This window comes from Catharus ustulatus, chromosome 2 (genome assembly GCF_009819885.2).
Source record: "Catharus ustulatus isolate bCatUst1 chromosome 2, bCatUst1.pri.v2, whole genome shotgun sequence".
Taxonomy (NCBI): domain Eukaryota; kingdom Metazoa; phylum Chordata; class Aves; order Passeriformes; family Turdidae; genus Catharus; species Catharus ustulatus.
Window position 1 is genome coordinate 119,548,592 of NC_046222.1, and position 14,216 is coordinate 119,562,807.

A 14,216-nucleotide genomic window follows, 5' to 3' on the forward strand; every position below is an offset into this window, starting at 1 on the left:
CCTACAGAGAAGCAAATACCCAAAGATTTTCCCTGATCACACCTCAGTTGCATCAGAAGACAAACCAAACTTCACCTGCAAAGGTCTCACTGCTTTCAGATTTTAGGAGGGCATCTAAATGGTGATTTTTCATTTTATGTTTTAAATACACAACAGGTATAATCCCACATACCTCACACACTATGAACTTGCATGAATTTATATATGGATAAATAAATACCTAATATGTATCCCAGCCATATTGTTGGGTGGTTTTTGCAGAATTTTCATTTCACACTGTGTGTAGTTTATTTTCCCTTGTTTTAGATTTGAGGATATTGCTCTGGTTTTTATGAAGAGTTATTTAGGAACAGCCCTGAGCTGCAGACTAAAGGACTTGGTAAACTGATGCTCCAGAAAGGCAGAGCAGCTCACCAGTCATTTACAACTGAACTTCTGATTCCTGCAATGGCTCCTTGAAGAGGGGATTTATCTCTCAGGGGAATTTGAAACCATCCAACTGAAAATACTCAATATGGGACATAATTTAGTTGATATTATCATAATCACAGAATGGTTTGGGTTGGAATGAACCTTAAAGCTCATCCAATTCCAACATGGCAGGGACACCTCCCACTGTCCCAGGCTGCTCCAAGCCCCAGGGTCCAACTTGGGCACTTCCAGGGATCCAGGGGTGTCCTGGGCCCCACCACCCTCACAGGGAAGAATTTTTTTCTAATCTAACCCCACTCTCAGTCAAAAGCCTTTGTACTTTATAGGTACAGGGATTTTTTTGTTTCTTAGGTTGTTTATTCATTTCAGATGAAGGAAAAAAATGCTGGCAGCAGTGGAGTTAAAATTATTTCCAGTTATGTCACCAGGAGTTACTGGCACTCCTCTCAGACACTCTTCTAATGCCAGACAAGGAAATGATAAATACTCCTTTGTCTAGAACACAAACTACTCAGCTCTCTGAGATTAACCCTCTAACCACAAAATATGACCCAAAATCTGCCCTCCTCCCTTCTGGAGGCACACGTGGTGCCACCATGCCAGATGCTGGGGAAGAGACAGCAGCAATAAATAATGCTCCAGCAGCAATAAATAATGCTCCAGTACTCAGCAGAAGTAAATCCAACAGTACCCATGTCTGATTTAATCTCTGCTGATATGAAATGAGTTTGAAATTCTTGCTTGGGAAGAATCTTGTCATAAAGGAGCTGCTCATTTCCTGAAGATTTCTGATTTGGTAGAACACAGCAATTTTAGAAATTTATTACAATCTGGCTAAACAACACATGGGATTTGCAGAGAGGAAGAGTTTTCAAATAAGTCACTACCATATAAGCTTGGAACCATTATTGAAGTTTGATGTCCATGCCATTTTAATTAATAATTTTGAAATAACAACAAAAAAAAGCCCCACCCAAAGTCACAAACATTATGGACTATTTACCTGCTAATTCTTTCTTTCACCAAAGCTGCTCCTGCATTACAAAAGTGTAATAAAAATCCCCACACTGGTAAGAACTAGTAAACATTGTTCTTCATTTGCATAAACAAGAAACTCCAAACAAATACAAGGGCCAAGGACTTTCCCTGGCCAAGAACTGGTTAAACAGTTTGAAACTATGCTCAAGATTTCCTGAAATCATATTTGTCCTTCAGCCAAACAATACTGTTAAAGCAATGTAAACGCTTTGCTTCCAAAATGTGCTTTTTCTTTTCACAGAGAGCAGCAGTGTAAAAACAAATCATCCACGAAGCATATTCTCATTTTTAACTTCAGTTGCTCCAAAATCCCTTAACAACCAAGGAAAGAAAAGTTGCAGGGTTCACATTTTAAAGATTGTTGATTGTACAGACCCAGTGCTCTAATCCCTGGGCAGGTTATGGGCAGCTTCTGTCACCACCTGAAACACTGGATTTTATTTACACCAATCTTTATGGGTGTCTGCAAGGTTGGAAAGGCATTTCCCTGCCTTCTCACACCTTGCTTTTCTCTGGCAAAACCAGCTATGATTATTCAGCAGGTCCTAAATAACTTAGTCACGGAAAAGGAACGGATTTTGTATTTCCAGGTGACAGGAATGAACAAATTACCTGACCTGGGCAATCACTGAAAATCACATCAGTGCCAATCTCACTGCACTTTGCACTGGAGCATCAGGTCACTGCAGGACTTGAAAATTAAAGAACACAGAAGGTCTGGAGGAGTTCAGCATGCCAAGGGCAGGGAGGGGGGAAGGAACCCACGCTGAGTGTGAGCTTGGCAAAATGAAGCTGCTCTTGTCCTCAGCTCCTCTGCAGAGCTGGTGTGGGATGGTTTGCACACCACAGTTCAACATGCAGGGATATGCTGCTTTCAGGAGGTGGTGAGAGTTGGAATTTATTATTAGGAAACCAAAACATTTCACTTAATTGTTTAACATGCGAGATTTTCATGAGGGAACGAAGGTTAGTTACATTTCCAACAGGATTTCAAAACTACATCTTGCCTGTTCAACTCTAAGCCAAATGTAAGGCTGAAAGGTTGAAGAGACTAATCAAAGGAACAGAAGTCAGAAAGACAATAACAATACAGTACCTAAAAATGGGAAATTCACACATTTTTGACATTTGTGTCTTGCATAGACATACTCATTTTTTTTTCCTCCCAAGACGACTCAACTTCAGAAAATAAAATGTTAAATCAATTTTAATTACAATTAAATGCATGTGTTCCAATTTTTCAAAACACCAGGGTGTTCTGGAGGGGGTTTTTAAGTGCAACTATCATCCCTTGGAAAGGCTTTGTTTCATCCCATGAGCTGCCAAGTTCCTAAAGTCAGGAAGGAGGACTTGTGATTGTTCCAGAAACAAATCCACGTTGTATTTGGGGTGGAAGGGACCCACGGGGAGTGCAGTGAATGGCCCAGGTGGGGCTCCAAGCTGTGCCCTGGGTGGCAGTGGCCCCTGATCTGAGCCCATCTCAGCCAGGAGCTGGGGTTTGAGCCACCTCTGCCCCCATTCCACTCCAACACCACAAACCCAAAGCTACTTGGGAAGCACAGGAATGGGATCTGCAGCTCCTCACTGGGTCTGGCTCCTGGCTGCATCTTTGAACATAAAAAAAAAAATATTTGTTGCACTCCAGGTCACCCTGAAATCTGCCCTGCCAAGCCCTTCATCCACACCCAGGTTTCCACTGGAAGAAAACCCAGGAATGCAGGCAGGGTGGAGCTGGAGGGGTCTCCAAAAGATTCTGCCACAGATCAGGTACCAGGAAAGGTAAATGCAGCCTGACATGGATGTGTATGGAGCTTCCCTGAGGGCAGCAGGACTCCACTGGGACACAATATCCAGATGTAGAAAACCTTCTGCAGAGCCAGAGTTGATTCTGAGTATTTTCCAACATGATTATTTCTTTGTAACAGTCATTCAGAAACTTATCCTGACCCTTTTGGAATTGATTTACTGAACTGCAATGCTTCCAATGTTAAAACAAAACAAAACAAAACCAGAAAATTGCCTTGCCTGTTCCAGGGATATGGAAAAAACTGGACTGAGAACCCTGGTTTGGGTTAGATTAAAAAAAAAAGTTTCAAAATCGTATTTGCAGAAGAATCACATTGATTCAAAAACCAAATTAGTTCTATTGCATATGAATATGACTTTAATTGGGGGCAGGGAGGGAGGGAACTATACACAGACTTGAAGTTAGGTCCCCTATAAATACTTTTTAACTAATGTAAACATGTACCTTTCCTGAATGGTGATGCTTTGCTGAAACCAGCAATTTTCCTACACAGAAAAAAAAAAAAGACTCTACTTTTAAATCATGAAAAGAACAAGCACTTCCCTGCAGTTCATACCCACTGCAGAATTCTCACTGAATTGAAAGAAAAGGTTTGAGTTTCTTATGTTAAGCAATACTTTTACATTGGTGAAGCTTTTTCAGATTTAGGAATTCAAGTTCCTATTTTATTAAATGTTTCTAATCTGACAGTGAAACTATTACATATTCCCCTTTTACAGTAAATTCTGTCAACTTCAGCCTCCAGGAAGTGGTAAAGTAGCTGAAGACAAGGTCATGTTTTGGAAGAATAGAATTGCTGCATGAAAGGTGGGGATAATAATTATTAAAAAAAAAAAAAAAAAAGGTAACTATAAAATGGCTTCTTTCTGAAAAATAAACTTTCAGAAGTTTGAAAACCCTGAGGTTTTGAGGCCTGCTTGTTTCCAATAAAAACCCCAAACAAACCAACAAATATAACCTGCTATTGAATGGACATGGTGGGGGTGATGAAGCACTTCTGGAGTTAAAAACAAATAAAAACAAAAATACAGCATCTGGTTCCAGTAATCTAAAATAACTTTTGTAGGGGCAGTGGGCTGAATGCTTCCAAAGGAGCAGGATTTGTACAGGGTTTGTCTTTGGGGTCACACTGGATTTGACAACAGCTTTTGAGATAGCCATGCTATCAAAACCTTCCTAATTCCATCTTTCATTATTCATTCACTGTTTAACAAACATGGCACATCAGTAGCAAAGCAGAGAAGTCAGAAGGAAACAAATTCTTTAGAAATCACCAGTCCAGTGGAGCAGATCATTACAGCACTTGAACTGAGGAACATGCTCAGCCAGGTGAGAGCCAGAGCTGCAATACCTCTTATGTTGAGTAAAAACCATTTAAAAAACCCCAAACTCCCAGCTTGTGTTATTCTCCATGTGTGTATGGCAATGGAATTTCTTCCTGAAGCTTTTCTTCCTGGCAGCTCAGCCTTGCCTTGGAAGACAATCCAAGCAATGTCCAGCAGTGAATTCCTTCATCCTCCTGAAACCAAGGGGACCTCAGCATGTGCTTGAGTGTTCTGGGGAGCAGAAATTAGGTATTCAATGCAATATTTGTATCTGCCCAAGGGCTTTGTTCACATAGAGTGTTTGAAGACTCTAAAGGCTTCTCCCTGTCATGTTAGAAACCCAACATTCCCAGATTTGGAATAAATCAGAAGGAAGTTCTGGCTGTGAGCACTGTGACAAATGGACAGGGACAAAGGAGGGTGTTGATCATACCATGAGGTTCTTGAGTCTCTTATTTGTACTCAACAATGGGAAATACAAAGTTCCATGGAAAAGCAAGTGTTCATGGATAGACAATCACAGACTTCAAACTTTGGGAAAATAAAAGAAATGAACTGTTACCACAACAAAAAAAAAAATAAAATCCCAAAACAAAACCAAACCAAACCCCAGCTGTTTTCATCAACAGCTCTTCGTTTTTTAAATGACACACAAGGATTTCCTACTCTAACAAAGCCTGCTGTATATTCTGGTAGTAAACTTCAGATCTGAAGAAATTTTATATAAATCCATGTTATATTTTTCTTTTTGTATTAGGGGAAAATATTTCAAATGCAATAAAATAGCAGAATTCATGACTGTATAGTAGGCAACTTTTCATTTTTTTTAGATTCAGTTGTACAAACTATAAACTGTTAAATTTCTCTAATAATTGGAAAAGTTGTGGGTATTTGAACTTACTTACCTGAATACTCATTTAGCAAATATTTTCAGATACAAGTCTAGATACAGAGTTATGCAATTTGAATATTAGTTTACACATAATATAAATCAATGTTTGACAATATCAAAATCCCATCAAACAGTGGGCCCTTCTTACCTATTATCAAATATAGTATATCACTGTGGGATAGCTGAGAATCATAGAATGCTACTGTAGGCTTGTTTATTAAATTGGGTCAATTTTCAGACCTTCCAAATAGGAATACTAAACATTTATTTTTCCCCTCTGGAAATTCTCTTTTTTTTTTTTTCCTCCTGCTTAATACAGTTGTCATCCCAATTTCTAGTGAATTTATAAAAATATTTTTTTTTATCCAATAACCCCAGCAAGGTAAAAATAGGAGTTTTTATAGCAAATGATAAACAGGCTCATGGACTATGAGAGAAACTAAACTTATTTAAATTGCCATACATTCTCTACTGAATCACACATCAACAGTTTCTTTTTTATGTGTGTTGCTGTCCACCTCAGACTAGCAGTTTTTAAGGTGCAGAAGCATCTTTCAAATATATGCATCTAACTCAATAATCAAGTTTCACACACTAGTGTCACATGCTTTAAATTTACATCACCTGCCCATCAAAAGCTGTGTTAAATAACAGCACTAATTGAAACTGCATAATTCATCAGAAACTGCAGCACTTCCAATTCAGAGAACAAAGGGGTGCTTACGTGGTTCTTTATATTACTAGATATAATTTTCTGAAATAAGGAAAAGAAACGAAAAAAAAAAACCAAAACAAAACCAAAACACATTTGAAAGAAGTTGCTGCACCTGCAAAAACACTCTTTAAGCTTACTATGAAATACAAAAAAGTGCACCCTTCTATATCTACATATAAAACATATTAGAAATAAAACTTGTGTAAAATGTTTGCTGTGCAAACTATAAAAAGTCAGTCAGTCAGTCCGTTCTTTTTCCTAAGTGTTTTTCTCCAGGCTCTCTGGCTTCCTACTGCAGAGAGTCGCTGTTATCCAACACCAGCCCACTGATGTTTGCTGTTGAGAGGTCTCCCCCATCCTCTTCAGCGCTGTCCACAGACTCATCCTCGCTCTGCCCTGCCATCATCACCTGCTGCACAGCCAGGGTGGCACCATCCGAGGACAAGGACTGCAGGCTGTCCACGTTCATGTTCACTGGAGCTGTGATGGTCACGACAGCACCTGCAGGAGCACAGTCACAGCACTTCAGCACCTTGCTTGCCTTCTGTTTACACATTACAGAGCTTGTTTCTAATCTGCAGTTAGGAAACTACATTAAAATAGAAGGGATATAGGTGGTGAAATATTAAATATCAGGAAATGCCAGAATTAGGTTGGTCAGGAATCTTAAACTTTGTGTTGTGAATCTTAAATCTGCATTATGGACACCCACTCCAAATCAAGTCATCACCATTTCTGCAAAGTATTCCAGCTTAATTCATTGCAGAAAAAGGGGAGTGTTCAGATTCAAGATGACTTCAATGATGACTTCAATTTGTTACAAACTGGAAAGAATAAAGCACCAGGCAGCAGGACAGAAAGGATGATCCTGCCATGAAAGCAGTTATTTATCTTTCCTAAATTAAATCTCTTTGTTTGATCTGATATGGAGGAAGTTACTTCAGTCAAAGGCTGTGGAGGCTCTGTGACATTTTTCTGCCTCTCACTGTTCAGTTTGAAGCACGTGAGGCAGATGTGGAATTGCAGCTGCTCAGCCATGAAGCTGGAGCTGCAGCCCATCCAACAGGACACTCCTGACATGCACACAGAGAGAACTCAGTACATCTCAGTTTTACAGCTTTTATTCTGTCATTCCAGAACTTTGGAAACAAAAGCAAGTTTCTCAACACGAATTCCAATATAATACCCTTGCTCAAACCACAGAAAACTGTTAAAGAGAGGAAAAGTGACACATTTCTGTTATGCCTTCCCAGAATAAAACCATGTTTATACTGAAATATCCAGAAGTTTCCCTCCCACCATAGGCATCAAACCCTCCATTTTCCTGTCAGAGAGGAATTAACTTTATTATCCATGTGCAGGCAGCTCTCCTCACCATCTGACATCGTGAGCTCGTTCGATTGCTGCTGAGCAACTCCTGAGGCAATGGAGTCAGGCCAGAACCTCTGCACTGGTCGGTTCTGGGCTGTTTTCTTCTTTGTTTTTGGAGTTTCAGAACAACTGGAATCCAGCATTGGCTGAAGAATTCGCCTTCTAGCATTGATAAACCTAAATAAAATTGAGGGCAAAGTGAACTTAGGACTAATTGGCTGCAAATTCTGTCTCTCACATTTATAAAGTATGCAGCAGGAAAAAAAAAACCAACCAAGGAATATAAATCTTCTATCAGCTGGAAGTGTAGAACTACTCCTAGAGCACCAGCATCCTTCAATTTTGGTAAGCTAGCTAAGAAAGCACTTCCATCATTTTGCAGTCAACAGCATTTTTTCCCCACCTCAGAAGGAAAAATTCTCCAGACAGCACAACAGATGTACACTTCAGGATCTTATTAAAAACTAAGCACCAGAAAACCTGCTGACAGCCCAGCTCAGAAAGCTGACACTCCTCTCATTAGGGTTCACTTAAAATCTAGCCCCTGCCTAACCTGCTTTCTTTGGTCTGCTTTCATTTACTCCCTTAAGCTTCTGCATTACTTATTTCACAGGCTCCCTGGCTTTCCAAGGGCTGCCTCCTGATCCAGGAGATGACAGCAAACACATTTCACAGATCTGTCCTGGCTCCTTTTAGCTCTCTGATTTTCTCTTGCTTATTTTAGCATGCTAATTGCTGCCCTTCCCCTTTCTGCTAGTGAACAAGAAAATACTTAAACTGAATCAACTTCCACATAGTGAGCTATGGCAGGGAGTTGTGACTGAAGACATCATCCCTAAATATCACAAAATACATCCAGGTGCCAAGTTTACCTGCAATGAGAGGAGATCAGGTGCAGCTGGCAGTTCCTAAGTTGTAATACAATGCTCTGCAAAATGCACAGAGCTGCATGGCCACATGTCACACAGGCACAGTCACCCAGTTCCACTTTTGGAACCAGTGTTCTGTCACTATCTTGGCTATTTCCCACCCTGGACCCTCCACAGCCTCACAGCCAGTGTCATCTTTGAAATCTGAGGCAGATCCCTGGGGGACTTTGCTGCAGCAATTTTAGGAACTGGTGCCACAAGGCAAATAGGACAAGTGTCAGCACCTTCCCTCCTCTCTTCTGCAGGGCAGGTGTCTTATCTTACACCTCCAGGAAAGATCAGACATGACAAAACATGCTGAACCATGAACTGCCTCTCCATTCAGACATCACTGCTCAGGACAGCATCCTTTGATACAAGAACAGAATCTGTTATTGGTAACTTCTGAAACATCTGCAGCCACCAGGCCACTGAATGCCTTTAGACTTCAATTTCTTTACTGGCAGAAGAGACATGAGAGTACTTCCATCTCTCTCAGCACTGGAGCAGAACATAATTCCTTCATGCTGCAATGTTTTCTGGAGTCCTTATATAATTTAAATGGCATGAGTATTATTACACCTTATAAAAACAACGTGCTTGTGTGCCAGTGCATAACTCTGGTACTTCTATACATTAGAAATACATATGTTTTGCAACATATGTAGAATATTTAAGTTGAACTCCAGATGTCCAAATTATCCTCCTCACTATTTCTGAGCATGTGGAAACAAGGACAGATATTAAGGGCTTTGCTCTTACCAGTTGTTAACCTGGAGTAGTGTCAGATTTGTTTGTGCTGCAATCTGCTTCTTCTCATCCTCTGTTGGATATGGATGCTACAGAGGCCAGAAAAGCAAACAAAAAAGGCATAAGCCTGTTTTTCATCTCCTCATCAAAACTAAGAACTCCTTTATTACATCTGATTAAAGAGGGTGGATTAAGGCCATCTGACTCATTAAAACACAAACCTTAGAAACCTCACAAACTTTTATAGATGAAAATAATTCAACAAAGAGTGCTTTACTACACAAAAACTGATTTTATCCTTGAGAGTGTCTGTAGCACCATGAAGCTGCTGCTGGGTAATTCAGAAGAAAAAGCTTCTCATGGCTGACAGTCTTTATTAAAGAGCATGATCCCTGGGCAGCTCAGCATGTGAGCAGCTCTGATTAGTTCTGCTGGCCAGGGCAGTGTCATATGAGAGAACTGAGGAGCTCTCATATTTATTTCTATATTTATTTATTTCTATAAATCAGGGGACTCAGGAGCACTCTGGAGTTAAATAAAGCTGCTCTAAGCAGATGAGGATGGGGCACATAGCACAAGAAGTGCACATGCAGCTTCCCTGGATCAGTTCTCTGCTGCAAAACAGAGAGGCAAAATATCAATCAGCTCAGCATTGTCAGAGCTTGAGAGCCATTTATCCTTTCAAAGTATTCATGAAAAGGGAAGACAATTGAGAGCACAAGCAGACAGTGACATGCTTGGTACACATCAGAAGGATTGGAAAGGAGATAAAGACAGAAAATTTGAAATTTTCCTCGGTCAAAAATACCCCTAAAACACCACAAAATACAGGTGGAATTATTTCTCCTTGTGCCATGAACCAGGGTGTAGAGAGCATTTAGTTCTCAACACAGGGAAATGAGGAAAGGCTCCTTGTAACAACACTTACTGAGACTATGCAGTAAATGCAATATTTATTAAAATATCAATAGAAGTCAACCAGCATTAGACTGTGGAACTGCTCCAAATGACTCCAGGAAAAACTGAACTGAGACTCCATAATTGACAACAGAATAAATTCACCTTATTTATGAATAAGAATTGTAAGAGACCACACAAAAGAGCTGCATAAAAATCTGACCATGCTCAGTCCTTACCCCTATGTGCTGAAAAAGCCAAGATCTCATCACATTTGTAGCGTGCTTGGGAAGAACTCCTCTCTTATTTTTTGATGAGCCATCATCTTGATGCAAGATGCCCAGATCTTGGTTTAATTGCAACTGGAGCTGCACATGTAATTTTAGGAGAAATAAGGCAGTTAACACAGTAATGGCAGTTCTGTATCAATGCATGAGCAACTCATTTATAGAAGGAATGAAAAGAAATTAGGCTTGAATATTTTGAATATACTCACTGTGTGCAAACATAAACAACTATGGAAGCTGTAAAATATTACTGTTTTAGGACTTAAATGAAGGATAAAGTAAAATTAATTATTATGCTGCAGTTGCAAACTAAGATGCTAAAGGTCCTGCTAAATAAATGCATTAAATTCTCAAAGAGCATTGAGATCTATACAGTAGAACCTATAATTCACTTTACAACATTCACACTACTTCCTAAATATCCATATTTCTTTCTCTTGGTTTTTCACTTCCTATGGATTCATCAAATCATTTTCACATTGGTTATCTGAACATTTGGGAGTACATTCTTAAATGCTTATGCAGAAATAGAAAGAAACAGCACATAAATTGCATACAAGATTCTATTTCAGACAATTGTAACTAAAATAATTCTAAATCAGGTTTTCCAGACAAATTGGAGCAATTTCTTAAGTCAATCAATGTGTAGGAAATGAGTTTTAAACAAGGTTTAGGCTATCAAATTACTACAAATACATATTTGGAGCACATTTTAATTTCCAAAGTAATGTCTTACATTCTAAATAACCTGCTTGCATATGGAGGATTTATAATGAACTTTCAAGAGCTTTTCTACAGTGTTTTTCCCTACCTCCACAGCATTCTGAAACACTGAAAAAGAAGACATTGAAGAAGGATTTTCCATTAGTGACCTCTGCATAGGTTGGTTTGGAGACTCCTACTACCATCAAGAGTAGTCACAGATGTGTACAGAAGGTCAAGTCCTTCTTTATTTATAAGAAAGAGGCATTATTTTCCTCTCAGTATTTTATTTTTTCATAAAAGGTAAAAAAATGCCAATTTTTCACAATCCCTTCAGTGCAGGAGAGTGATTTTAGCCATTTCTGTCTGAGAGGTGTGAGAGGACAGAGCTGTCTGTGTTCCAGGGGAGAGCATGGCTGAGTACAGCCACACTCCTGCCAATTCAAAGAACACTCTGTGCACACTTTTTGGGTTGGAAGGCCAGAATAAGGGGGGAGAAAACCAGTGAGTCAGTGATTACCAACAGATTTTATGTTGTGGAGATGGGAGCTCCTCATTCACATTTCTAATTAAATCCAGATTCCAGGAAGATTTGGTTTACCACTTCCAGAGAAAACTAGCAAGGTTTTTTTTACCAGAATATGGTCTAGTTTTCATCTCTCTTTTTCTTTAGTAGTTTCTTTGAACTCTTCAGATCCAGCTCTTAAGAGCCTCCCACAAAAGAGTGGGAGCCTGGCCATATTTTAGGGTGTAAGGAGGCAAAATTGAGGATCTCCCAGAGTCTCAACTAAATATTTGTAAGGTTTTATACAAAAATGCTTCTCAAAATAGAAAAACTCTGATAAACACAGTAGTAGTGGTTGCCATTGTGATAAAAAGTCAAATTTCTCACAATAGCAGTGTGGCACCTTAATGCAATACATTACATTTATCCAGCCATAAACATAGTTCAATGATTAGAAAAGTTATAATCATTGAAAAAGGATTCATTTGAATCAGAGGGTTTTTTGTTTGCATTGGTGGTTTTGTTGGGTTTTTTTTTTGGGTTAAAAAATTTAGTTAGGGTTTTGTTGTTTTGTTTTGCTTTTGTTTTTTTTTTTTAATTTCTTGTACCTATACTGTTCTGGCATCAGTAAAGGAAGACAATTAACAGGCAGGAACTTTGATGAGCTGTTGTGGCAAGGGGGACCTTGTGACACATTATACAACCTGTAATTCACAATTAATTACTTTGTGTGTACACAGAGCTCGTTCTGCCAGTGTGTCAAATTTAAATCAAAACTCCTAAAACCACTGAGGTGCATTTCACCCCATGGAGCTTGTGAAACCAACCTGGGAGTTCTGGATCCGAATAGTGCCAGGTGACAGTGCCTGTGTCACCACTTGTCCTTGTGGAGTGACCACAGTGACTGGTTGATACACTGTCCCCCCTGAAGCAAAACAGAAACACAGATTATGGGCAAGAAAAAACCCTTCAAGTATTATTCTCTTTAAACACATTACAAGACTTTTGATAATCTATCAATTACTCTTTTCTAGCCAGCATGCAAGATGTGCTCTTTGCTGCACTAAAATTTTCATCCATGCACAAAAAACTGTACAAAATTTAATTATACTTCCCTGTATTTTAGGGAATTTATTCTAAATCTATTTTCAAATGAAAATCAGGTTATAAAACAGTTGTTCAAATTGTTTTAACTAAGTCTTCAACCAGGTGACAACACCAAATCACACCTATGGGCTTAGGGCAGGCAGCTGGGTTTGATTTAAAACCTTGCTGAGAAGCAAGACTAAAACATTTAATCTCAAATGTCATTTCCATATAACAAGGACATCAAGGATTTCACAGACTTGTGGCCCCAAACTCCAAGGAGCATGAAGTAGCCAACAAGTGCAATGGTTTAGCTAATGCATGGTTTTGTTAAATAGAATTCTTCTTTTTAAGGGGAAAAAAAAAAATAAAACACCACAGTCTGTGGAAATTACTTTTAACAAATGAAATGTTGCATATTAAGATCTCTTAATGTTATATATGTAACTGCCACTCCCATAGACACACTTGGAAACCCTATAAATTAATCAAACATTCATAAACTAGTAAAGCACTTGACTGTACTACAACAACTTTTCAGGTACTAAAACACATTTTCTAAAGTATTTGTGTAGTTTTTGTAACAACCATAAAGGAAATCAAGATGAAGAGCAAGGTGCCAGTTGTTTTTAGTGTGTCATACCTGCTACTGTTGCCATAGTTACATTTCCCTGCTGCAATGCTGATGCTGGCACCATGATCCCTTGGGGACTGAGTGTGCCTGCAATGGCACTTGGAATTTGCTAGAAAAATAAAACAATTAGTTGCTTACATTTTTATTAACCTTTTTTTTTTTTTAATGTAAGGAGATTAAGCATGCTTGTGTATTTTTGTGATTTGTATTAGGTATTTTTGGCTCTAAAATACATTTGGAATTTAATCACAGGATTACCTTCAAAGAGAAAAATACTTCATTAGGGGTTCATCATTACCTACATTAACTTCCTCATTATCACCAACCATTACCTTTGAAAACCCTCATGAAAGCAACTGCTAGAAAAGATGTAAAACAATTTTGAGAAATTTTAGTTCTAGATATAGAAAGATTAAGAAACAGCTTCCAAAGGCAAGAGGGAAAAAGGACAAATGAAATGACCCTTGATGCTCTTATTACAAGCATCAGAGCTTTAGAATTTTAGTTATTACCTTAATTCTTCCAATTTGAACATAATGTATTAAATATTCAGTATGTTTTATTCTGCTCAAGATAGCTTTTACTGAACCCTGAACATGCAAATTCTTACACATTTCCTTACTATGTATGAATAATCTCTTTTGATAGCAAATGCAAATGGATCCCTCATGTCTCCACAGAAAACTAGAAGAGATATACAAAAAAACCTTTTAAAATCTGTTTTTGCCTGATTTTAGGATCTTCTTTCCACACTTCCAGACATCCAAACCTATATAAGGAGTCCAGAAAGTGAAGTTTAAAAGTAATTTTTAATACAGAGCATGAGACAGATGAATAATTCAGAGAAGGGCCATGCCCTAAGACTCA

The 14,216-nt window shown here is 38.7% G+C and overlaps 1 protein-coding gene across 2 annotated transcripts in view; it reads right to left on the reverse strand.

The window, feature by feature from the left end:
- Positions 1 to 1,340: 1,340 nt before the first annotated feature.
- Positions 1,341 to 14,216, reverse strand: part of PKNOX1 (PBX/knotted 1 homeobox 1) — a 39,981-nt gene continuing 27,105 nt past the window's right edge. For both annotated transcript variants that reach the window (XM_033051521.1, XM_033051520.1), the window contains exons 7-12: positions 13,359 to 13,458; positions 12,457 to 12,554; positions 10,375 to 10,503; positions 9,251 to 9,327; positions 7,585 to 7,757; positions 1,341 to 6,710 (exon numbers count right to left, since the gene is read on the reverse strand). In XM_033051521.1, coding sequence (XP_032907412.1) covers positions 6,499 to 6,710; positions 7,585 to 7,757; positions 9,251 to 9,327; positions 10,375 to 10,503; positions 12,457 to 12,554; positions 13,359 to 13,458 — 789 coding nt within the window. In that variant the 3' untranslated portion in view covers positions 1,341 to 6,498. The remainder of the gene's footprint in view (positions 6,711 to 7,584; positions 7,758 to 9,250; positions 9,328 to 10,374; positions 10,504 to 12,456; positions 12,555 to 13,358; positions 13,459 to 14,216) is intronic.